Below are 27,281 nucleotides of genomic sequence, written 5' to 3'. Positions count from 1 at the left end.
AACTTTTTAGTAAGCTTAACCAGTAATGGATATTATTTTTTGTTTTAGAACAGATTTAGAGCATTATGGTGGTTCATACCCTTATTTTAGTCAAAAATCCAAAAAAATATTTTTGGCTTTTTGTTATGCAAAAATTTTAAAATAAATTCAAATATATTATTGGAATTTATAAAAATATTGAATATATTAACTAAAATTCATTTTTATGCAACCCTATAAAAATTATGCCCTTAACAACACCATAAAAACGGCTCCTTAATTTTTAAATAAATTTCATAACAAGCTTGAAAACTTCAATTATCAAGTTGATAAAAATTATTATTGAAGCTGAAAAAGCAAGACAATACTTATTTAATACTATAAATTATCCATACTTTAAAATAACATTTTTTGCCACGTGAAATTAGAGTTGTTTAATTTGCAGTCTTTACATTTTCCAAGTGATTCTCATTTATTTATTGCTATTGTTGTTATATATTCCAAATAAAAATAAATCAAGGGTGTTTAATTTTAGAGGAAATTAATTAAAGTATGTCTAGATCAACTCTTTCAAAACATAAAAAAAAGTTCTGTGGTAACCAACATGCTGCAGACCTTCCAAAAAAACAGTTGTTGTCATTCAATGAAAATGTCTCTGTAAGTCTTAAAAAAATTAGTGGTATTACTAAACCTCTGATGGATATTCTAAGTAATGAATATAATATTTTTATGAAATGAAAAAAACTAAGCTAGCCACTATCTATTAAATCTCTTCTGGTAGCAGTATTTCAAGATCTTTCAAAAGATGAACTTCTTAATAAATGCTTAGATGGACAAACACAAAATAACAACGAGTCATTGAAAAAAGGGGTTTGGAATAAGTGCCCTAAAACTGTGTTTTTATCCACGAAAGTACTAGAGTTATCTGTTTTTCCAGCTATTATTGAATTTAATGATGGAGTTGTAGGACTGGAACCTGTTTATGTTGAGCTTGGTATACCATATAGTTTTTTTTTAATTAATAATGCTACGAAAATGAACAATCAAAGGATAACATTAATAAATAAAAAGTGCGCTAAAAAGGGAACTGAGAGAAAAAAGAAAATGAGAGCCATTAGGAAAGGATTTGTGGATGAAGAAAAACAAAGTGAAACTAGACCAGCCTATGCAGCTAGGGCTTATTAATTTTTTTATTGCATTTTTTTCTTTGCATTTTAGTTTTAACATATTTTTTTTTTTAGTTATTTTTGGTTTTATATTTATATCATTCGATCTGATAGTCAAAATGATTCAAAATTTTCAGGGTATAACTGTAGTGGTATAAAAAAGTTGCAGCAGAACAAAGGCAAAATTTTCAAAAAAGTAGATTTAATAGCTTTTTTTGTATACACCCCTATTGAACTGTTGCCTTTTTTGTAATAATTTTTGTAAAACAAGTAGAAAATTTCTGAATCTGCTTCAACTCATGTCTAACTACCTAATAATGATAGCCTGAAAATTTTAGGTTCAAAAAGCAAGTCTTTGTTGCTTAATTGCAGATTTAAATTTCGTCTTTTTAATCATAAAAGTATGAATAAAATAGACAAAAGTATATGCATATTTTTATTTTTTATTTTAATGGAAACTTTTCATTGATTTATATAGGTTCAAAAAAGCACTTGAAATAACTAGTTTTCTTTGAAATTTTTTTCAAGGGTATGAACCACCATTTTTTCTTATAACAGGAGGTTTAAAGTTGTACACTATTATTTTTTTATAGAAAAATAAATTTTTCATATTTAAAATCACTTTTTCTTTCACAGACGAAATATTCTGATTTGGGGATTTATACTGATCTTACCGCCTATTTGTGTACTATCATACTTCAGAAGGTTTGTTTTTTTTGAACGGAAATTTCAAATTAATTTGCATTTGATGACACTGTGTTGTGTAAGTATTTAAGCACTATATACTTATGCTGTTGTTAACTGTTGTTAATGCTTACATATTTAAATACAAAAATATTTGTGTAAATAAATAATTCATTATTTTTATTTTATAAATTAGTGTGTGGCAGAAATAATTTCCACGTTTCAAAGAACTGTTGCATTTAAAATACATACCGTTTTATTTTCCAAATTTAACTAAATAAAAGATTATTAACTTTAAATTTTAAAAACTATATCTTTCAAAAAGTTTCCGCCCTGAGAAATTACATTGGCCAAAAAGTTTCCCAGCCTGGTAAACAATGCGTGACAGTCATTAAGTTGCTATATAAAAATCAAAAAATCCTACAAAACTTTGATGCTCACTCAACCACACCATTTGTAACAAATGAAAACTCTATTATGTACGTTTTCTAACAAAATGGACAACACACCTTCAATTTGTAGACCACATAAATTTTTTTTTGAAATATGGGAATTATTTCTGTCACATCCTGTAATAGATGTTTTTCTTATAAAGAGAAAATAAAACTTTACAAATCTATAACTGAGTAAAATTTAATTTATGCCACTCCGTTTATCACTAGCTCTTATTTATAATGAAAAATATTACCTGGTTTTAAGGATACCACATAATTTGATGACAATGCTTGAAAAAAAAAAACATGTAAAATAAATAAATAATAGTAATGATAAAAATAGTTATGTAAACAAATAGTTTAACAAAATTGTATAAACACACACACATTTATATATCTATGTAGGGGAAAGGCGCCTATGATGGCATGGCGCCTATGATGGCATACCGGTCATATTTCCATTAAAATTTGTTTTGGTAAAAAAATGATTAGACCTACATGACTATACTGACTTTACATTAGTTTTAGTGAAAAAACGTCCCTTGTGCACAAGTATTGTTTTTATAATCAACAAAAATCGATTTTGGGATGTGCTGTTGTAGTTTTATTTCCTTCATATATTTAAGATTGTGATTTTACTATTAACTGTGCAGAAATGAAATTTTCATGCATTTTATATTTAAGTTTTGTGCATTTAGTGGAATAGTTACTTTAATTTTATCTTTTGAACAAAGCAGACACAGCTTGTTTTAATGAAAATGATGACTTTTACCCATGATGGCATACGGACGAGTTGGGGGTGTTGAAATATTGACGAGTTGAGAAAACCTTTTTTTTTTATAAGAAAAACTTATTTTTAAGTAAAGTTAAAAGAGAGCGATGCTCCAAAATTTTTTTTGGGTCCGAAAAATACGTAAAACGCAATATATCCTATGCGCATGCGCAAAATTTTACAATGCTGGTGTGTAGCATGAAATGGTAAATTAGGATGGTTTCGAGTAATTTCTGGCTTTTCTGAGGGAAGACTCTAAGGTTAAATGAAATCATTAAGTTACCCTCGATCCTAACTAGCCCCATCCTCCCCTATGCCATCATAGGAGCAGTGGTTGCCTATGATGGCATACTTGTGCTTTTTTTTGCAATAAGAATAACTTATAAAAAAAATAAAACTGATGAAAACTCCCAGAGTAATTATTGTTCTAGATGTAACAAGGAATGTATCCATATCAAAACTTTTATTATAGGTCTTCAGGATACTGAATAATGAGGCTTCAAAGTTAAGTATGCCATCATAGGCGCCTTTCCCCTATATATATATATATATATATATATATATATATATATATATATATATATATATATATATATATATATATATATATATATATATATATATATATATATATGTGTATATATATATATATATATATAGATATATAGATAGATATATATATAGATATATATATTTTTTTTTTTTTTTTTTTTTTTTTTCATATATTTTGCTGTTCATAAAATAATATAAAAAAATTATTCAATAAAAAAAAAAAAATATATGTATATATATATATATATATATATACATTTATATAAACAGACAAGGGCTCAAAGAAGATGTGGATGACCAGAGTCACCACAATCTTTTCATAGCCCCAATGTGAGCGTTAACAAGTGCAAAGAAAATAAGTTATTATAACAAAATAAAAAAAAATAAAAATAAAAAAAAAAAAACTCCGTTAAAATCTTTAAAAAAATAACAAAACTCCGTAAAAAAAAAGTTAAAAAATATAAAGAGAAAAAAACACAATAAATGGAATAAATTCCTTTGAATATATCAAAAAATTAGGTTAAAAAACGATAGTGTATATTAAAAAATTGATAGTGTATATGTTAAGTTTCAAAGCTATCATTTGATTATATAAAACTTAAATGAATTTACTGTTTTCACCATATTGATGTTGTTATTTTTAAAACTGTTCCATTTATTAGACTCTCGATATGTTATACTATATTCTTTGTATTTAGTTAGTTTACGAGGTAGTGTGTATGTGAGTCTCTCGTTTGATCTCAGAGAATAGTTATTGTTTTAATTTATCTTAAATTTTGTTTCAAAGTTTTTTGGTATGAGATTTTTTAAATGATAACACATAAAGATCATGCGTTTAAATGTAATTATTTCGTATACATTCATTATCTTCATTTCCCTCATTAATGGCTTTGCATGCTCAAATTTGTTTTTTCCGTATATAATTTTGCAGGCAAGTTTTTGTACACTAAATATCCTTTTAAGTTTAGAGGATTGTGTGCTTGCCCACGCAATGTTACCATAATTAATATAGCTATGAATTAAGCTGAAGTATTTTAATTTAAGACTTATGAGTATTATTTTAAGGACTTACTCTATACATTATACCAATTTTTTTAACTCTTGAATCAATGTATTTTATGTGGGAAAGCCAAGATAAGTTTTCATTTACATAGACTCCTAGGTACTTTAAACATTCTTGTTTTTTCAATTTGTTATACTATTTATAGAAAGAAATGGTAACTTTAGTGGCAGACGTACTTCCTGCGTTTTTTAATAAAATAATGTATATTGAGTTTTGTCTACGTTTATTGAGAGTTTATTAGCTCTGAACCATTTATTTACTTTTAACAGCTCAATATTCATTTCACCATATAGCTGATTAATATCACTATTGGACATAAAAAAATTAGTGCCATCAGCATACATAATTGAATTTAAATTTGCAGATACATTACAGAAGTCGTTTATATATATTAAAAAAAGGAGAGGGCCGAGAGTTGAACCTTGTGGTACTCCACACAGTATATTTAATGTACCAGAATCCGGATTTATCAAATATTGTTTTCGGTCAGTAAGCTAGCTTTTATACTAGAAAATGTTTTGTTTGTTACACCATAATAATTTATTTTTTCTAAGAGTATAGAGTGGTCTAATGTATCAAATGATTTTGACAAATCTATAAAAGTTTCAAGTGTAAACTTATTTTTTTCAAAACCGTTAGTTATTTGGTCAACTAATTCAATAATGGCATGATCCGTTGAAATATTCTTTTGAAACCCAAACTGTTAAGATTAAAAGAGATTGTTTTTTGTGAATTGGACATTTTGCGTTCGAATATTTAAAAAAAAAACAGATAATACAAATATACGAATAATATAGATAATACGAATATATCTGCAGCTCGCACCTTAATATTTTCTATATGATAAAATGATAAAATAACACTGGATTTAAAAGTTTTTTTTAAATAAAAAATACTTTCAGGAGTGCCTCAAGACCCTAGAACATTAAATGGGTCCCTAATATTAATAATTTCTTTTTTAAAGAATATCTTGCTGGGTCTCAAATCAAGCGAAATTATAAAAAATTTTTTAAAAATAATCATCATTTTATAAAAAAAATATTATTTTAGATTTTACAGCCTAGAAAATATTTAAACAAAGTTTTTCAGTTATAGTTTTTTTTTTTTTTATCAACGTCTCTTCATAAACTAACTATTATTTTTAAATTTTTATATAATTACGTTTCTTTTAAGACCTCAGAAGACATATTTTTGAAAAAATTTTCTTTAATAATATTAGGAACCCATTAAATGTTCAAGAGGTCTTGAGGCACCATTAAAAAAATTTTCTATTCAAAAAGCCTTTTAAATCCAGTATTATTTTATCATATAAGATACATTAAGGTGAGAGCTGCAGATATTTAAAAAAAAAATTGTTTTTTTAACCACCTTAATTTAAAAATCATTTAAGTCACAAAAGTACAATTTTTAGAACATTTAACGCAAGTTTTTAAAAATTTCAATTACGCGGTTTGGAAAATGTTCTCATTTTTAAAAGCACGTACCATATGGAAATTAACGAGGATTTTAACTAAATTTATATTTTACGAATATTGTTTTGTGGTTGGTTTTTGCAATTATTCAGTTCTGGAGACATTTCTTTTCTTATGAATTGATTTTTAAATCTACAAAACGGTCAGTTAGCAAATAAAAAACAATGAATCAGGTCTTTTTTTTGTTGCAATAAAAGATCTTTAAAATATCATTAATAGCTGAAGTAGGGTGAGGATTTTCTGGGGTAATTCCACCAGCTACTTTTAATTTTAACAAAAAAAAATAAAAACAAAAAAAAAACATTATTTAAAAATTTTACTTATGTAAAAAATCGGGGCAAGTCCACCCCTTTCCAAAAAAAACATTAATTGCATTTTTATTCAATTTTAGTATAAATTTTTACATGAAATGATGTAAACATGATAAATAATAATTAAAAACAAATTTTAAACCAAAATGTCGTAAAAATAGTAATATAAATATACATAAAGAATTCCTGAGAGAGCATTTTTTCATTTTATGTTAGCATGAATACATTGCCTTCAACAAAAGTCAGAATTATTGGCATCTTCTGCAGATAGTTAAGAGCATTTTAAGCCGCACCACTCACCATAGAGGTCACACATCACGCTCAGATCGCAAACTTTAGGGTCATCCATATTTACCCCATCATGATGCATAAAATTAGATGTCTGCGGCTTCACTCACTGTTGCTTTTTTTTGTTACAGTTTTTGACTTGATTTATCCTCATTTTTTGTCAGTGAGCCTGCCGATGCATTCATCTGAAGTGAGGCATTCGCCATATACCTGACCATTTTGCCGCCTTCCTGGTTTTTCAAGATGAAGTGTGAATTTTGCCATATGACTAAAATTGTCTTACTTGGTTGAAGTTATGAATAGTTATATATTTAAAATTGAATGGTAGATCAAATACTGCATGTTCCACTCCACGGAACATGCAGTATTTGATCTTGCCAACCAAATTTTAAATGGTTTTGATAACAACAGTAACATACTCGGAATTTTTCTAGATCTATCAAAAGCATTTGAAACTGTCAACCACAAGATTCTTATTTATAAACTACGCAATTATGGAGTAGTTCACTCCAACTTAAAGTGGCTGCAATGTTTTTTACAAAATCGTAAACAACGAGTACCATATGACTTAAAATGTTCCCCATTTGAATGAATAAGTTGCGGAGTTCCCCAATGATCATTACTTGGACCTCTGCTGTTTTTAATTTATATTAATGATATTTATTTGTCTTCAAAAATACTTAATTACATTATTTTTGCTGATGACACTAATGTTTTCTTTTTTAACTCAAATTTAAAAAATATTTTTTATATTGCAAAATCAGAATTAATATATCTTAATGAGTAGTTTATAGCAAATAAACTTTCATTAATATTGAAAAAACAAAATATATTTTGTTTGCTAAACCATCTAAATCCGAGAACCTTCCACTTAAATTACCTGAACTAACAATTAACAATATTAAAATAAAAAGAGTTTTTTCAATGAAAATACTTGGAATAATATTCGATCAACATTTAAATTGGAAAAGCCAAATAAAGCTAGTCGAGAACAAAATTTCAAAGACCCTGGGGATTACGTACAAGACAAAACATCTTTTGAATAAATTATGTTGAAAAAATTTATACTTTTCATTTATACATAGTCATATTAACTATTGTAATATTGCCTGGGCAAACAATCATTCATCTTTCCTAAAAAATATTTATATAAAACAAAAGCAAGCAAGTCGATTAGTTTTGGGCGCAGATAGATACGAAAGTGCCGAGCCGTTACTCAAAGAAATGAATGCTCTAAACGTATACGATCTAAATATATACCATAACTTGTTATTTATGTTTAAACTTCAAAATGAAATGATTCCAAAATATTCACTCGAATTAATCATAAATTTGAAACAAGACACTCAATGAGTAATTACTACATCCCACTAACATCACTCAAAAAATCTGACTTTTCGAATATATGCCGGAAACCACGCTTGTTTTCGGTTCTTGACGAAAATATGAAAAAAATAAAATCTATCGATTTTAAAGAGCTATAAAAAAACACTAAATTTAAACATTACTAACATTCTCTCATTTTTTTTTTAAATTGAAATAATTTTTTATTTTTAATGTATTCGATTTATTTTTAAAATTGTATTGAATATGTATACGCATATGTACCGATTTGTAATTTTTTTTTCATTTTTTTTTTCATTTTTTTTTTAACTTCATTTATTTATTTATATTTATATTTTATTTAATTTTTTTTTCAACTTCTTTTTTAACTTTAAGTTCTTTTTTAACCTTTAAATTTTTATTTTTTTTCAAACTTATTAATTTCACTTTTTTATATAATAACCCTATGGAATATGTAAAATTTTATTGGATTTTTCTGTATTTCACGAAGGGGCTTGATGATAAGTTTTGACTTCTACTTGCCCCAGTCAGTTTGTAATTGTATATATTTGTTTAAATTTATAGATAACATAGTAAAATGTGTAAAATAAATAATAATATAATAGTATAAAGGTTCAAATTTTGTAATTAAAAATTTCATCATTGAGGGGAGGGGGGGGGGAGTTTGCAATTAGGCTCAACTAAACAAATTTAATGTTTAGTTGAGCTTAATTGCACTTGTAAAACGAAATAAATATACACATTAAACACATCCAAAAATGTATTTTTTAAATACATTTTAAAGTACATATATGGTACTTTGAAGGTGCTTTTGGATTCCCAAAAAAAGTCTTGTAAACAAATTTCTAAAGCAGTATGAATACACGAAGCATATACTTTGTAAAAAACAGGAAGTTGGCAATCAAAAACATATTAAAGGTGGTTCAATTTTTTAGTTTATTTTTATTGTTCCATATTTTTTTAGGGGGTGGAAATACCCTGGGGATGGAATTACGCCAGTCTACCCTATATATTCTTCTGACCTTTCTTAAACTAATTTTTTTTCTTAAAGTTTCAAATCTTTTTTCACAGTAACAAATTAAAAATGCATTTCAAAATAATGATAAATACCATCAACTTTATTTCTTTACAAACTTAAAATTATTTTTTTGTTTCCATTAAAATTTTTTAACTTCCAATAGTGAAAAAAAAAAAAAAATTAAATTTATGATAACTACGAAATTTGACATACACCTATTATTTTAATAAATGCGGATGACAAATAATATATTTTTTACAATATATTATTTGTCATCCGAATATTTACTACACCCTCTCACTATTAAGTGGGAGGGGTGTACACCATTCACTCTTGCATTACTAAAGGATGGAAAGATGACTAAAGTTGTGATTATATTTTTAATAAGATGATTCTTTATTTTAGTTTGCATTGTTACTCTGTACTATATTGTGCGTCAGTACTATGTACTGTGTTGTTAAATCATATCTGCATTAAATGGCTACATTAAGCAAAAGAAACTTGAAGAGATTAAGGTAAAAATAATAAAACTAAAAAAATAAAATAAAAAATGAGTCTTTAAATACCGTCAAGTTGCTGTAATACAAAAGTATATTGAATGGCTTAAGAAGGAAAAAATTATTTTGAACGAGTGCACAGTGGGCCAGTAGGTGGACAAAATGGGAAAAATTTTAGTTGTCTAATCTTGAAAACCTATTTAATTTTAGTATCTACATATATTAGGAGAAATCTATTGATAATTTATTTATATTAAATCCCTTAGTTACCAGGAATCTAAGCATTTGAATATTGAGATAAAATAAAAAAATAAAAAATTATAAATAAGTAATTAACGGTGACCTCAGCGTTGTGTTATATTTCAATTACATCTACGTTTTTGAAACAAAAAATTAGTACATGTTATTCTAGAGTATTTAGAGATAAGAAAAACCAATGTGTGAAATAAATTTGTCATAGCATGTTATCTCAGTTATACTTTGAAAATCACAGATTAAAAAAAAAATTTCTTAAGAAACTTATTTTTTGCCGCACAATAACTAATAATTACCACAATTTGCCATGTGTTGTCTTATATTTATTTGAGCTATATGATGCTTCAATCGAGTTTTAATTGATTGCTCGTCCCCTTAAATCCCCGTTCAGATTTTATGTATGTTTTAACTTGGTTGCTATGGTACTAAATTTTGCATAGCAACAACTCATTTTTACATTAACGTTGTTTTAACAGTATTTTACTTGCGCTAAATACACAATATTGGGGGTATGTATTTAAATGAGATTCAGAATTCTTATGAGGTTAACTTTTTTTGGTTACTATGGATACCTTACTTTGCATAACATAGCAACAACATATTTTCGGTAGTTGTTAGTAATTTAATTATTAACACTGACAGTAATTTAATTACTTTTAATTTTAATTACTAACACTTGTAGTAACTTAATTACTAACAAGTATTAGTAGTCCAGGCGGCACATATATTATAACATTTTACTTTTAAATACAAAATACTTGTTACAATAATTATTTAGATATGGTTTTGTTAAACTTAGACATTCATAATTTTCTCCAAAAAAACAATCTTAGTATTTCAAAACAAAATATTACTGAAGATATATTAAAATTTATTCAGCTAAAATTTGCTGATTTTAAAGACGTTCATTTTAGACATGCTGTTCAACGATTTGTTTACTTGTATAAAAAAAAGTGGAAATCTGCAAACTATACTGTGAAAAATTTTGAAAAGAAGTTTGTGAACTGGCTTAATGAATATTTATTTGTCAGAAAAAAAGACAATGAACCAACTGCAAGTAGACGTGGTCGAAAACCAGTTGCATTTGATAATAGTTCTAATAAAACGGCGTGTATCTTGTTTAATTGAATCTCATTCATCCAATGAATTATTTTTTGCTGCTAATAAAAAATTTAGAGATGAATCTGTTGTTATTGCTGCCAAGAATGTTTTAAATATATCAAATACAGATAAAGCAACTAAATATTCAGCAGACGAAGCACTGGCTTTAATAATTGATGCAAGTCTGACAAAAGCTTCCTATCAATTGATTAGAAGCGGAGCCTTGGAGAAAGAATATAACATCTACCCCGCTTAGAATGATGTCAAAGATGCAAAATTGAAATGTTATCCTGCAAACATAACAGTGGAGGACTATTCAGCTTCAGTTCCTTTAAAAGATTTAATGACTCATACTTTGCAAAGAATCTGCGCAGTTCAGGAACCTGTGCTAAGGCACTTGATATTGAACGACAAAGCAATAAAAATAATGACACTAACGTGTAAGGCTGGTTTTGATGGTGCTACTGGCCAAAGCATTTATAAACAAGTTTTATCAGAACCCGACATTAACAGAGATTTAAAGCGTGAAGAATCATTATTTATTACTTGTCTTGTCCCATTGGATTTGACTGGATTTAACAACAGCAACGAAAAGGTGCCTATTTGGAGAAATCAAAAGTCGTCCTCCACAGCCTATTGTAGACCCATAAGATTTGCATACAAAATGGAATCCAAGGAATCTGTGATTGAAGAAGATCAGTACATTAAAAGTGAGATAGAAAGCTTGGGTATGATTTTATTAGAGGTTTGCGGATCTTCTATTGAAGTGAATTGTATTATTGAACTTACAATGATTGATGGGAAGGTTCAAACAATATTATCTGAAAAAAATAACTCATACCAATGCTGTTCAGTGTGTGGTATCTCTCCAAAAAATATGAATAGTCTTGATATCCTTAATATAGATTACACTAACAGAGAGTTCAAATATGGTCTTTCCAGTCTTCATGCATGGATTCGATTTTTTGAGATGTTATTGCACATTGCATATAAAAAAGAAACAAGAAAGTGGCAAGCAAGATCTAAAGAACACAAAGAAAAGGCATCTGTAGCTAAACAAAAGATTCAGACTGATTTTATGAACAAAATGGGACTTGTTGTTGATTTCCCTAAAAGTGGTGGTTCTGGAACAAGTAATGATGGCAATACCTCAAGGCGTGCTTTTGCAGCATATGAAAAAACAGCTGAAATTCTGGGTATTGACCAAAACCTTATATTCAGATTTTACATTATCTTGGTAACGCTCTCTTCAGGATATGAAATAGACTGCTTAAAGTTCAAGGATTATTGTTTTGACACTTTTAGACTATATGTGTCCCTTTATCCATGGTATTACATGGCTCAATCAGTTCACAAAGTGTTGATACATGGACATGACATAATTAAAAGCCTTTCATTACCCATCGGACTTATGTCAGAGGAAGCTCAAGAGGCTAGAAATAAAGACTTTAAATCTTATCGCGAAAATTTCAGCCGAAAAACATCCAGAAAAGCAACAAATACTGATCTTATCAATAGACTCCTAGTTTCCAGTGATCCTGTTATTTCATCATTGCGTAAATCAACATCACACCAAACAAATCATAAAGCATTTCCTTCAGATATTTTACAATTACTTAAACAATCTTCAAACGATATTATTGTTTTATAATTTTTTGATGTAATTTAAAATTGATAACGTTTTCTTGCACTATTTTTTGCTTTTATTATTCCTAAAACATTATTTACCTAAATACTCAATTTTTATTCAATATAGGTGGGTCAAAAATCCGATAAGATATTCAAATATCAATTTACCACTTTGTAACTAAGGAAAGTATCCGGTAACTAAGCAATATAAGTATCCATAACAACTAAATTTAAAAAATTATCACTTTTTTAAGAAGTGTGATCTCATATTGGTACTCATGCCAAATTTAGTGAATATAGCACTTATAAAATATCTGCAGATAACAAAAGTAGGTTGTTGCTAAGCAAAATAAAGGTATCCATAGCAACAAAATAAAAAAATATTACCTTCATAAAAAGCGCAGACATCATATTAGTACTCATACTAATTTTAGTGAATATAGCTCTAATATTAAATTAGTTATGAATTTTGTCCAGTAAAAGTGCATTCTGGCCCACTGTGGAGTGCATGAAATCTTTTACTTAAAATGTTGCAGTTATATAATTAATAAACTTGCTAGTAGACCAAATGTAGATAATAATTGCTTATTAAGAAAGCAAAAAAAAAAATTAAATGATATTACTAACAATTACACGATTAATGTTATTAATTGATTAATGAAGGCCGCTAAAAACCAATTTAACGGGTGACAACTAAAAATCCTGAATGAGAAGAAATGTTAATTTTGATAAAATAATTTATTCATTACAATTTTATATAGTTGATATATAATTGATGACAACTTAAAATATACAATAAAATTAATGGTTTTCCACAAAGAGTCCTTTATCCGCTATTCTGCGCAACTTTGTTTTAATGTTCGCGCAAGCTGTTTGTACACCAGTTGTGTCCTTTTCTTTCAAGGATTTTTTAGTTCTACACTTGAGTTGTGAAATATTTCGAGCTTTCTAACCACCCTTGTACACTAAAGAATTTAGTTCTCCAAAAAAATCTTCAACTGGTCTACATTGAGGAAGATTGGTGGGGTTAACATTCTTCGGTACAAAAGGAATATTATCGCTTTGGAGGAACTCAGTAACACTTTTCGCATAGTGTGACGATGCTTTATCGGGCCAAAATGTGTAATTGTTATCTGAATGATATTTATTAATAAATGGGATTAAAGTTTTAGTTAAGCATTGGTTTTTGTAAACTTCTTGGTTGACCACTTTCTTTGAAAAATTACTCTGAAATTCCTCTGTCGGAGACAACAATATATAACATTACTTTCTTCTCAAATTTGCATCGCATTTTGAATTTAACATCAGGTGATGTAACAGAAGAGTCGTCGTGGAATAAGTTTTGTTACCAGGCATTTGGGGCTTAGTTAAAGTAAACTAATTTTTAACATCCAAAATTTCTTACAAGATAATGACAATCTTTTTTTACTTTAGTAATTTGACTTTCGGTGTAGGATGGCAATTTCTGCTTTTTCCTTGGTTTAACTTAAAGCTTTTTGAGTGCCCTACTAATATACTGCTGGGAACACTCAAATATTCTAGCAGCATTGCGCTGGCTAATGCCATCTTTGTTGTTAAATCGAGTTTTTAACTTCTTCAAATTTTTCTTGGTCATTATTGTGGGCTTTCGTCCGGATCCTTGCTTTCTTTCACAGTACACGTTTTAAAATAGTAAGTACAACAGTACCACTTACAACAGTACCACGTTTTAAAATATCGTAAGTTGTACTTTTCGATATACCTTCTTTCAAAAAATGTTCTACAGTAAACATTTTGCTAACACTTTTATGGCGTTCATAAAAATGTACAACACGTTCTTGAAGAAGCTTCTCTTTAGACGACATTTTATGACAACTAAATTGACAATTGTCAAACAAAAACTATGTAAACTTATTACTTGAATCATACACTACTTGATAATGTAACGAAGTGGCAAAGTTAAACAACTGAATATGACTTGCGCACAATTTCTTTTTGTCCGGATTTTTAGTTGTCACCCGTTACATAATAATAAAAAAATAAAAAGATGAAATTGTTCATAAGATTTTGAAATAAATGAATTTAAAATTTTTATTTAAAAAAAATAAACATGGCTTATATTCAGCGGGTACAGTCATCTGTAAGACGTCTCAATCCTGTTGGACGTCTAAAGAACTTTCTGTGCCCACTTGATGGTCTCAAGTATAGTCTTTCAAACTTGTATGGTTAGATAAATTCTTTTGAATGTTTAATTGCATATTGAATATAAAATTGAAATAAAACTTGGCAAACAAGATTGCTTGACAGATATAGTTTTACGGGTATAGTTTTAAAAACGTTTTTTTAATGTTTGGACTAATAAGTAATCAACCATGTTTAGTAAATATAACATTAATTTTTTTTTGTTTAATAATTGTGTCTCAAAATTATTCTCAAGCACAGAGCACAAATATGCTTATATGCCCTATTCATAAATTTTTTTTTTATCATAAAGCCTTTTCATAAAATCAGCAACGTGTTTATTATGTTAGCTGAAATATTATATATATATATATTTTTTAATCACCTACTCAAGGTCGAGAAGGCCACTACAGACGAGGAGGCTACTTAATAGTGGTTATAACCCTCTCTCAACTCTATAACTCTGAAACACGAACCTTGACCTACAAGGCCGCTGCGCGGAGAAACAAGTTGAGCACGGTACTATCAGGGACGTGGTGGGGATCGAGCTCGGAATCTCTCGCTTATGAAGCGAGCACTTTACCACTACACATTGCTTGATGCATCAGTTCTAAGTAATCTTAATTAGTTTATGACTAGACCCGACCTTTTTTAAATTTAGCTTGGACTTATTAAAATAATTTAAATTTAACATGAATAATAAATACAAAAATAAGTTAATATAAATTAATCTAAAAGTAATTTTTTCATCTTCAGTAGCAATCCTGCTATTTCATAATTGACATCTTCTAAGAGATATATATAGATATATCCTAAAAAAAGAGCATTCATTCTAAAAACCTATAAAATTTCTAATTCTACCAATTGTTATATGTATCATTTTTTTACGTTAAAATTTATCGGTTTTATAAATGCGACGTAGTGGTAAGAAAGAAAAGAAGAACATAAACCGCAATTTTAAAACTTTTTATTGGTTAATCTTCTTTTAAAATATGGTAACTACCTTACAAAAAACGGTAAAGAAATATTAGGCTTTTTTCTTATTTTTTTAACTTATTTATTTCGTTAACATACTTCAATAAAATCTTAGATTATAAATAATTTTGTTAACAATAGTCTAATGATTTGTTACACAATATTGAATTATTTTAATCGTTTTAATTTTTTTTCAATTTCTCTTAATTTTTACTTTTTGGTTCACATCTGCATTTTTAATTATGTTGTAACTGTGTTGGTCTGATTGTTGTAAATAGGGTAGATTGATTATTGAAACTGCCGCGAACTAATTGTATTAGCTGTGGAGGCAACCCCGTCTTTACCCATGTTCAGCCTAGGCAGTCACTGCTGGGCCAGGGCCATTGGAGAGGTCAGCCAGCAAGAAATCAAATTTTTTAGTTAATTAAAAAAAAAAACTTTTTTTAAGAAATTATAAAAGTTAAAAAAAAAATTCACAAAATCTTTATAATTCTATTTTTAAATTTTGAATCAATAAAAAAAATCAAATAAATCAAAAAAAAAACAACTAATTTTCTTGTATACATGTTGAAGAAAGAAATCTTGTTTGCTGCATTGTTTTATACCAAGGCAAGCAAAACTTACGCATTCATGTAAATTTTGTTACATGCCTCTTAAAAAGTTTGCGTAAAAGGTTTCTATAAGCATTAAAATAAATATAGGACTAAAATTATTTATCGCAAAAAAAAAGTAAAAACCAGGCTGTGTAATACAAAAAAAGAAAAAAATTATTTTCTTTAAAATACTTTTTTAAAAGTATAGTGATTCAATAATTATTCAATCATATGTGTAAAAATGTTAGTGAAAAATAATTCGAACTTTCAGAACAAAAAAATACGTCAAAAGTGATCAAGTAGAAGTCTGAAGTGAATTATAACATGGATGAGCCTGACAAAAGAAAGTCTGGTGGCAAAAAAAAAAAATAGGCAAATTTAAAACAAATTGCAAGCCTAAATGTTGCTGCGTCTATGGCAACAAAAAAATACTGTTGTCACAACATGTGACAACAAAAATGTTGTCATATGTTGACAACATTTTTCGCAAAAAAAAATCTGATACCATATCACAGGCGTATTCTCGCACATAAAGCAGCTATCCTCCAGATTTCTTGATTGGTAATGAAGATTTCAATAAAGAGCCTGCAATCTTGGACCCCAGGTGAACGTTTTTTTATCATTCATTCCAATGAGAGGTGGAGCAGATCTACTTCATCTTTTCAAAATGAAGTAAATGAGTCTTGAGTGACAGCTGCATCTTTCTTTTTCTATTATCAACAGCAATATGATTTTTTTTCTGTTTCAACACATCGCTGAGAAGTCTTGAAATCAAAACTAGAAAACGGTGTAATGATTGTAAAAAGTTACTCACAGACTAAATGACCTGCACGTGCAGATGCGTGTTCTGCTCTTCAAACGGGTTATTTAAGTTATAAGGTATAGTTTTTTAAGTTTTTAGTTATAAATAATAATTATTTGTTTGTATATATAAAATATGTGTACAAACTTCAAGGTAGCCTTAAAAGAAATGAAGTAGACAGCCGTCATGATAGTCCTCTGGAACACAATTATTAAAAGGCTCAACATAGTGAACAAAATGCTTAAACTGTAAAAACTGACTTGACAGTGGCGAATGAACTGTTTAGCACTGTCTATTTTTGTTTAAGATTTATATTAAATTTATATTATATTCATATTTAAGGTTATATTAAATTTTGGTAAATTTGAAAACGAAAACGAGTGCATAAAAGCCAACATGACGGATTAATGTCTATTAAGGCATAAAAAAAATAAAACATGGAAGAGAAAAATTAAGAGGTTAATATCATCATGCATCTACTTTTGGCTTGAGAGGCAAAAGCATACATCTGCTTTAGTTATCTCACGCTTTAGATTTTTTTTTTGTCTTCCAAATATGGGTGCAGTTGCAGTTACATCACACGCCATATAACTTTTAAAAATCTAGTCAAACAATGCAGATACATATTTTTCAAATGAATGTCTGCAGTTCAAGAGCTTCGTTTTCAATTCAATTTAAATTGGTACCGATGATACTAAAAAGCTAAACTATTTAGATTTACTTTCAATTATTCGATTAAAGAAACTTGTATCCACATTCCCTAAGGCTGAGGTTGTTCTAAAGATTTTTTTTTCTGCTGCTGTTACAAATTGTATGGGAAAAGATTCTTTTCAACTTTAAAAAGAGTGAAAAACTGATCAGGTATAATAATGAACAGAAACGCTTGTCAGCTCTAGTCGTTCTTTAAATTGAAAAAATCCATATGAAAGATATTAACGTGGAAGGTGTGATTGATCATTTTGTTGATTTAGAAAACAGCTGCAAAACATCAAAATAGTTTATCAGCTTATTAGTGTAAAAATGGAACCTTGATGAAAACTATTTATACTTTAGAAATATCTATATTATTACATATTATATAATATCTATATTGTTATATATTATTTATATTATCATATATTATATAAAAAAATCTTTATTTTTTAGCAACGAAGCGTGGCTTCAAAAAAAAAGTTGTACTTCTTAACGTTATAATGAGTGCATACGATGGTGTTGATGTATTACGTAATGTGCATAAGATGTTTTTCAGTTCAAGTGGATATAGATAATTTTATTGAATCATCAATTAAGGTGAAATAGGAAAAATAGTACCATATTTTGCAAAGAATTAATGATGTCATCATTTTTTTAAGATTCAGAACCAAAAATGATTCTGAAATTGGTCAAATGATTACAAAAGTGTTAGAAAGTAATGCTATTTCACACGGTGATTGAAGGGCGCAAAATTATGACAATGCGTCAAACATGTCCGGCAAAAACCAGGGGGCGCAAGCTATAATAAAAGAACAGAGACCTACCGCTATGTTTTCTTCTTGTAGCTGCCACATACGTAACTTATGTGGTAATGATGCTACTAAATGTGTTTCATAAACTACTCCTAACTATGCAAAAAAAAGTCTTTTTTAGTTCAAGCTCAAACAGATAGGAAAGATTTATATTTATTGTACCATTTATAACATATCTTGTACTAGAAGGTCAGATTGCGTTGAGAGCGTTAAAACATTTGTTACGCACCTTCCAGGAGTAAAGTTTTAAATAAAGAAAGCGTGTTTTCGCAACTATTAACTATCCGTAACAGTTGAAAAGCAATGTGGGATGAAATTTGTTCTATTAAACCTTCATATATAAATAAAACTGTTTAGAAAAAAATATTAGAAATCAGTTCGACAATAAAAATGTGAATAAAATGAGCGTGGCAAAGATATTTTATTTGGAAGCTAAATTCCGAAAACAAATTTTTTACGTAGTATTGGATGATGGTAATGTAGGACTTACATTTTGTTTTAAAACTGCTAAACATTTTTCTGAAACCTTCAGCTTTCTTTGGATCTATCAAAAAATGACAAAAGAGGAATTAATACATAAAACAGTTAGTTACGCGCAAATATCTAAAGATGTTGTTAGTAAAGACCTTGTGCAAGAAATGAAACAAATAACATTGATTCACTGAGCCAATTTTGATACAAAACTCCTTGGGTGCACTGGAAATGTTACATTTTCTGGCAGGGTGCAAACTATAATTTTTTTTCAAAGTTTCAGTCTCAGTCAGCTTGAGGATATTCCTTACTACAACAGCAACAGTAAAAGCAGAATAAAGCTTCAACAAGCTTAAACATAAAATATTATCTCTGATCCACCATGAATTAGGATTGCCTTTACAACCTTGCTACGCTAAAAATTGAGTATGAAATTGCAAAACTTATAGACTTTGATACAGTAATCCATAATATTGCTTAAAACAAAAAGCACGCAAAGCGTGTTTTAACAACACGTGCTTTAAAATCGTGATTTAACATAGAGTGTTTTAATAACGCGTATTTTAACTAACCTTGTTTTAACAAAGTTGTTTTATTTAACAACATTTATGTCATCTAATAATCTTTTGTCGACTATTCCGTGCAAATTTAATTTTTTTGCATTGTAAAATTTTTTTGTATTGTATCTTAATATCTTTTTAATTTGCATTGAATTTGAAAGATTTTAAATATAATTTTTTGTCGCACCGTTAATATGGGGGAGGTTAGTGCCGAAAAAAGATTTTTGAACTAGCACGTTTTTACCCTCTCCATAGCCAGGTATGAAAAATAGAAACTATGTGTCGGCTATTGCTTTTTAAACTAAAGATAGAAGGTTTATTTCAATTAAAGATGCATCACACACTAAGTAGGATTGATATAAGTTGATTACTGTAAAAATGATGTGTTTAAATATTTTTTTTCTTCATCATTGTTCAATTTATAATTTCATGTTTATTAATTGTAACGTCCTTAAAAAAAAAAAGGACATTGTTTTACTCAAAAAAAAACTTGCTTTTTGCCATCGTTGAAAAGTTCAAGAAGAAATAAACAAGTTACAAAAATTGATCAGTATTGAGCTTATTTTGTTTTGGATTTGCATTTATTTTTATCTTACGAAGCGGTATGATAGAGATAGAGATAGAGATGAAAAATGGTATGATAGATATAGAAATAGATAGAATAATAAAATTAAATTAATAAAATTAAACTAATTAAGTAGAATAATCAAGTTTATAATGATATGTTTCTTTAGATTAATCTGCAATGAAATAATTACTGTTTTTTAAACAAACTTTGCTTCCTTAGACCACTATAAATCTATTTATTAAATATTATCTCATTTCTTTAATTATATATTATATAAAAAATTCAATTTTTATAAATCTAATATTTTGCTACCCGCTAAAAATTTTTTAGATTTGTACTTATACAAGTGAGACTACATGAACTCTCATTCAATAAACACATCTGAAAAGCGTCCAACATAAAATATAGCAATATTTTGAATATAAATATCGTAATAAGAGATAACCCTAAGAGTGGTAATAATTTATAAATACGGTGTAAAAAGCATTATACATAGCTTGAGTAAACATAACAAGTTCTTTTTCTTAAGTTATTGTTTTTATTATTGCGTTATTATTTTATTAGCACGAGTGCAGTAATTGAAAGATACTACATTAAAACAATTTTCAACTACTGCACTTGTTCCATTTGAACTTTTAAACTTTTTTCGGATTAGTGAAAGAATTCTGCAATAACTGGTTTGTCAATTAGATGCTTTAAAGTTGGTCTTGAAAATAAAACGTTCTATGATCAAGTTATTTTTCTACAAAATATTATTTTCGTTCTATTTTATTAGACATCTTTTACCTATTTTAAATTAATATATGTCTTGATAATAAGGTCTTATTATCAATACAATATATCAATTTATGGTTGAAATATAATACCAAAATATTACTAATATCTCATATACTATTGAGTATAACAGATATTTTTCAATTAAAAAAGTTCTAAAAAAAAAAAAAACTCTGAAAACTTTAAATTTTGCAATAAAAAATATTATTAAAATAAATTAAAATTAAATTGACATCTAAAACGAGTTAAAACATGCTAAATTTTATTTTTATACTCATTTAATTTATTTTATAAATTATCATGGGTTAAATTTATATTATATTATTTATATATGTAATTTATATTAAAAGTATTTTTTATATTTATATGATATGAATTTAAATAAATTATTAATTAATCAAGATAAATAATTTAATAGAAAAACATACAAACAAAATTTAAAAATTTTGAAAATCAATTTTCAACTTTTAATCAATTTAAAGCAATCAACTTTCAATTTATCCTTCACTTCTAGTGACAAAGTAGATCATTGGAATATTTAGTTAGGAAACAATATTAAATGTCATTAATATTCGGTGACTCTTCGGTATTCGGTCTACTCGGCTACTTTTTAAATGTACGGTTTTCGACTGTTTCAACTATTTGGCCAAATACCAAACACCAGATTGTAACAAAAAAACCGCATAAAAAATAATTACATATAAATCTACTTTTTTGCTAATTTTTCATTCAAAAAAATAATTAAAACATTTGGTAATCTTTCAAGCCGGCAAAAAAATTGATAAATGAAAATGACATTGTTGAATTGCTCAATGAGAAATTGATGAGTTGTATAGAGAGAAAATTTTTAATAGGTAAGGAAAAAAAGTTGATCTACAGTAGTACTCGAAACATCGGCACAAATTTGAACTTTACTTTTTTTTCAGAACAAATGTAAACGTTTTGCACGGAAAATTTTAGAAGAAGTTAATTGCAACAATAATGTAGTGATTTTACAAAAGTATTGTGAAAGATATGTAAAAGAGCTTAAAGCAGCATTTCATCTTGTGCATAAAACCATTAAAAGGCTGTGGCAGGCGGACTGAAGAAATCAGAAATTGTAAAAAAAAAAGAACCAACAATTAAAAAGATCTAATGTTTACAAAGACCTAACGGTCTTGGTTATCGAGACCATTTATGGAAAAAAAGTTAGTCAAAAACGAAATGCAAGAACCAAAAAGCTTGTATAAGCATTTGGTTATATGTTGCGACGTAATCCACACCGCTCAATTTCTAAACTTACCAGAAAAGCTAGAAATCAAAAGCTAGAACTTCAAGGCAATCGATGAAAACACTTATCCACTAAGAAATAGGCCAAAAGAGTTTTGTAAAAAGCAAACGACAGCTTATGAGTGAAGCAACGAAAGAAAAACAAAAAAAAGGGCGCATTTTGTTAGACTTTCTTCAAGCTCACAACATTCCTGTGGTTCAACCTAAACTAAATCGATACAATGACAGGATCATTGGAAATTCTATAGAAGACATTCCAGATGAAGGCAGAACCATTCAAAAGAGACAGCTCACTGCAGGAATTATTGTTTGGGATGGAAATAAAAATCAACTCAGAAGTCTATATTGAATTTTTGAGTGAGCAATTGCTTCCTGGTACAAGAAGTTCAAGCAAAAGCAAGCCAAGAAAACTGTCAAGTTTCTTTAAAATGAAATTTCTTACGTTTGAACGATAAATATGCAGCCACCCTCATTACTTTACTTTATTCCAATGGATTTTTTCGATTGGTTAGTGATGGAGGATATGAAGTTAAGAAAAGTCTATCAAAATATAGACTAAATCTGACAAGAACATCTTGCAAAGAACTTTGGAGAAAGCACCCTAACGTCGGTAATATGTCAGTTGTCATCAAAATTTAGTTATTTCAAACAAAAATAGGTTCTTAATACTCCTCTGTTTTCAGTTTATTTAAAAATAAATAATTTTCAACATAACTTCAACCCTAGTTTGATTTTTCACATTTTCAATTTGTTTTGCGCACCCCTGTAAAAAGCTTGTTTTGCATATAAGGCTACAAATTCAGTAAGCTCTGTGTATAAATCTTTAAATAAATTTTTTATGGCGTTCAAAATTTTAAAATCGTAATTTAAATTATATCAAAACAAACTTTGTGGTAACATTTTCATATTTACTTATAAAAGTTAAGTGAATTACCTATTTTTGTTTTGATTTCAACTTTAATATTTTATAGAAAGATGTGGTTAATGATCATGGTTCAAAAGATTTTTTGAAGTAGTAAAATTGAACCTTGTGTTAGATTACAACGTTAGCACAATGTTGTATTTAACGGGTGATGCGGAAGTTATCGGACAAAATATAAACGTCAATAACTTATTTATAAATAAAAAAACAAACTACTATCATATTTTTTTTAAATAAAGCATTTATCTTTTAATAAAAATATTTTAATTTTTATATGAAAAACACCACCATCTGCAATTGATCTCAATTTTGCTTTGACGCCTTTCATATGCGACTGTAAAAAGTTTAAATCAATTTCTTGTAGTTTTAGTTTAATGCGATCAATCAAAACTTGCTCTGTTGAAGCTTGTCAATCTCCCTCGTAAACCTTCTGTGCCAAATGTCCCCAAAAATTTTCAATTGGTCGTGCTTGAGGCACATTTGGGTGATTGGATTCTTTATCAACGTAATAGACATATTGGTCCATCCAATTTAGAGAATCTTTAGAATAATGAGAACTTGCTAAATCTGGCCAAAATAAATAGTTAAAGTCTCTATGATACTTTTGAATAAATGGAAGAAGTCGTTTTTCTAAACATTCATTAATATAGATTGATGAATTGATCGCTACAGCCTTGGAAGTGCGAAACAATGGCTCGGACATACCACGGTCAGATATGGCTATCCACATTAATAACTTTTTTTGGAAATTTCTCTTTTCCTATAAAACGAACACTTTCTGGGCATGTCTTTTTGTTGTTTGTGTAGTATCCAGAATTTCCAGGCATGTTGTCCCCTGCAAGACAAAAGTATTTTTCGTCATCGATGACTAGAAGCGATTTTGTGTTATAGAGTTGGTTAATTAGTTTCCTGCTTCTTTTCTTTGCCTTTACTTGTTGTTCTATAGTGTATTTTGGAGTCTTTTCACGTTTTCTTTATTTAATATTCATTTTTTTTAACTGACGACCAATTGTCGATTGATTTACACCGAATTTAATACCTATTTTTCTCTGACTGACCCCTTTACGATTGTTGACAAGTCTCTTTAATTCGGCTTTCTTTTCTCTAGTCCAGGATGTCGGACGACCAGGGTGCTTTCTATCAGAAAACGATTGAACAGTTTCAAGTCTTTTTAGGTTATCATATATTGTACTTCGAGCAAATCCTTCCTTTTCAAAATGATTTACGATTTTTTTTTTTTTATATTAGGTTTATTTACAAAAAACATTTTTAGTCGCTTTCGAAAAGATTCTCGTTCAGCTGCATTTACCTTCATTTTAAATAATTGTGTTTCAAATAATAAAGTTTATATTTTATAGAACGTTTATGCCTACGCATAAAACCACAAAAACTAATTATTATGCTCAAATAATGAAATAAGGATTTGTCCGATAACTTCCTCATCACCCGTTAAGGTTAGCGAAGTGTAATATTTACGTTGATTAAACGTTGTATTTTTTAATTGGTAAAGCCTTGTTTTTTAAGTTGGATCAAAGTTACATTTAATTTTAATCGGAATTAGATTTTGTTACTACTTTTTAAAATTTTACACATAAAATTATATATATATATATATATAAAATATATATACATATATATATATAATATATATATATATACATATATATATATATATATATATATATATATATATATATATATATATATATATATATATATTTCATTTAGTTATCAAAGAAATTAATTAAATAAATACAATAATAAATAAATGCGACGACCAGGCTTGCATAGCAAACTCATGGTTGGGGCAAATGTAAATAAGATACAATGAGCACCATAAACAAAAACTGCAACTACGAAATATTGTATTGAGTCACACTAGCGTTCTATTTGCTATTGATGCAGCTGACTCTACTTGTGGTCTTAAGGTCATTGGAGATCATCAAACGAAGATCTTGTTTGACTACAACCTTTTCGAGTGGATAAAGCGTGCTGTTGACATTGGCCATGGAGTATTCGCGCGTCGACTTGTTATTTATACATATACTAGATATATATGTTATATAAATACTAAAAGTCATGAAAAGGCGAAAGCTTTAAAGCAACTTGTTTATAACTATACGAATTAATCAAATTTACGCAAACTGATGATGTTTGTTTTGCCTGTGGTTTGAAATTTTAATACTTACTTATTTTATTGTAACAACATTGATTCATATATATTGAATCAATGTTGGATAATATGCATTGGGTCAACCTTAATCTATACACATTGAATCAACGTTGGGTTTTGATCGTAAAAACAATAATGTTTTACGATGGTTTTATATACGTTGACCCAATGTATATGTGTAATCTGTTTTTAGTTGCGTCAGTATGTAATCCTTTAATCTATATTATTATTGAAAACATGACATCGGATCAAAGTTGCATTTGCATTGGAAACAACAGACAACGTTCGCGATGGTTTTACATACGTTGGCCCAGTGTATGTGTGCTAGCTGCGTTCAATAATACATTCCATATCAACTTAACATACATTCAACTTTCGTCAAGGAGCACGCCTAGAAATATTAATAAAAGACCTTTCTTTTTATATCGTAGTTCTTTGCACAAAATTTTGGCAAATATATCACGATAAGAAAAAAAACTCTCACCCAGTGGACATGCATCGTCTGGGGGACATCCGTTGGTTGTCTTACGGACGTCTCCTCCGGACGACGCATGCTCGCTGGGCAAGAATTTCTATTCATACTTTTACAAATACAATAAAAGACTTGGATTAAATTTTTTTATCTTTAACTCATAACCTTTTTTTATAATTTTTTAAACATTACGGCTAATTTTGAACTTTAAAACAATTCATTTGTATGTGTCTGTACAAAACGTATTACACGTGTTTGTACAAATATAATAATGTGTCTGTACAAAAATAAATAAGTAGTGATTGTACAAACATTAGAATAACTCACATATTTGTCTTTGTTTTTGTCAACATCTTTCGTATTTGTTGACATCAATTGTTTGTTAAGTCATGAGGAAACCTTATTTCATAAACCAGACGGTTTAAAAAATTTTCTTATTCAGAAACTGAATTGTATGCTTTTTAAAAGTTTCGGTATTACAAAACTAGTTTAACATTAAACTAAATAACTTAAATTATGAAATATAATAAATTATTATCCATTTTGCGTTAAAACGTACACTTTTAAAAAACACAAGTTAAACCTAAAATATATATATATTTTCTCTCCAACCCTGAATCTAAAAAACGTATTAATTGTGTTCTAATAAAAGAAGGACGCACTTCTGTTTTATTTAAACATCATTTAGCTGCAGTTAAACCTATTGTGTCAATGTGAACAAGGTATGAGAAAATAGAAAATTTAAAAAAATTATAAACAGTTTGTGCTTACGTTGATTTAGTGGTTTCTTGCCTGTAATAACTTCATACAAATATTCATGGTCAATTTCTAGTGCTTGTATAAAATACTCAATAGCACGTGGACCTCGAGTTGATAAAACATCTAGAAACTTTGAACATTTTTGTTGACGACTTGCACCAGCATTTAAAATTATCTCACAATCCTCGTCATCTAATACTGAATGACTTCGTAAGTAACTAAATAAAAACTGTCGGTCAAGATTCAAACACCTTATGACTTCCACACGGTTTTTTTCTAGAAGATTTCTATAATCAAGTTCTTCTTCCATATCGTTTGCTAACATTCAGAATTACTAGTCAACTTACAGGTAGAACTTGATTTTTTTTCAAATTTTTATAAGTTACTCTTTATGATTCCCACCAAACATCAAATAAAACTGTCAGTTTTTATTAGTGATTGATAATTTAAAAAAATTTGATTGACGTCACAAAAGTAAACATAATGAATATATATTCATCTATTTGAACGTAATAAAAGAGAATGCAGTAACAATTTAGTTTAGAGCCTTCGACTACAACTGCGATTTAATGGTCACCATTAAAGTCAAATGCTTTACAAAGAATTTCGAACTAAGTCGAAAAAAAAATGTTTTAATTCGCTCAACCAAATGTAAACAGCATATATGCAATTCAAACTTCCTTGCAATAAGCATCATATTTGCCATGCAAACT

General features: G+C 28.1%; 1 protein-coding gene across 1 annotated transcript in view; it reads right to left on the bottom strand.

Annotated features, from left to right (window-relative positions):
* LOC100211148 (caspase recruitment domain-containing protein 11) overlaps positions 1 to 26,994 on the bottom strand; it is a 45,647-nt gene extending 18,653 nt beyond the window's left edge. The window contains exons 1-2 of the mRNA XM_065802703.1: positions 26,581 to 26,994; positions 2,518 to 2,553 (exon numbers count right to left, since the gene is read on the bottom strand). Coding sequence (XP_065658775.1) covers positions 2,518 to 2,553; positions 26,581 to 26,893 — 349 coding nt within the window. The 5' untranslated portion in view covers positions 26,894 to 26,994. The remainder of the gene's footprint in view (positions 1 to 2,517; positions 2,554 to 26,580) is intronic.
* Between the last annotated feature and the right edge of the window lie 287 nt (positions 26,995 to 27,281).

The sequence above is a fragment of the Hydra vulgaris genome, chromosome 08 (genome assembly GCF_038396675.1).
Source record: "Hydra vulgaris chromosome 08, alternate assembly HydraT2T_AEP".
NCBI lineage: Eukaryota > Metazoa > Cnidaria > Hydrozoa > Anthoathecata > Hydridae > Hydra > Hydra vulgaris.
Note: the sequence above shows the minus strand (reverse complement) of the source record. Positions and strands in the feature narration are given on the sequence as shown.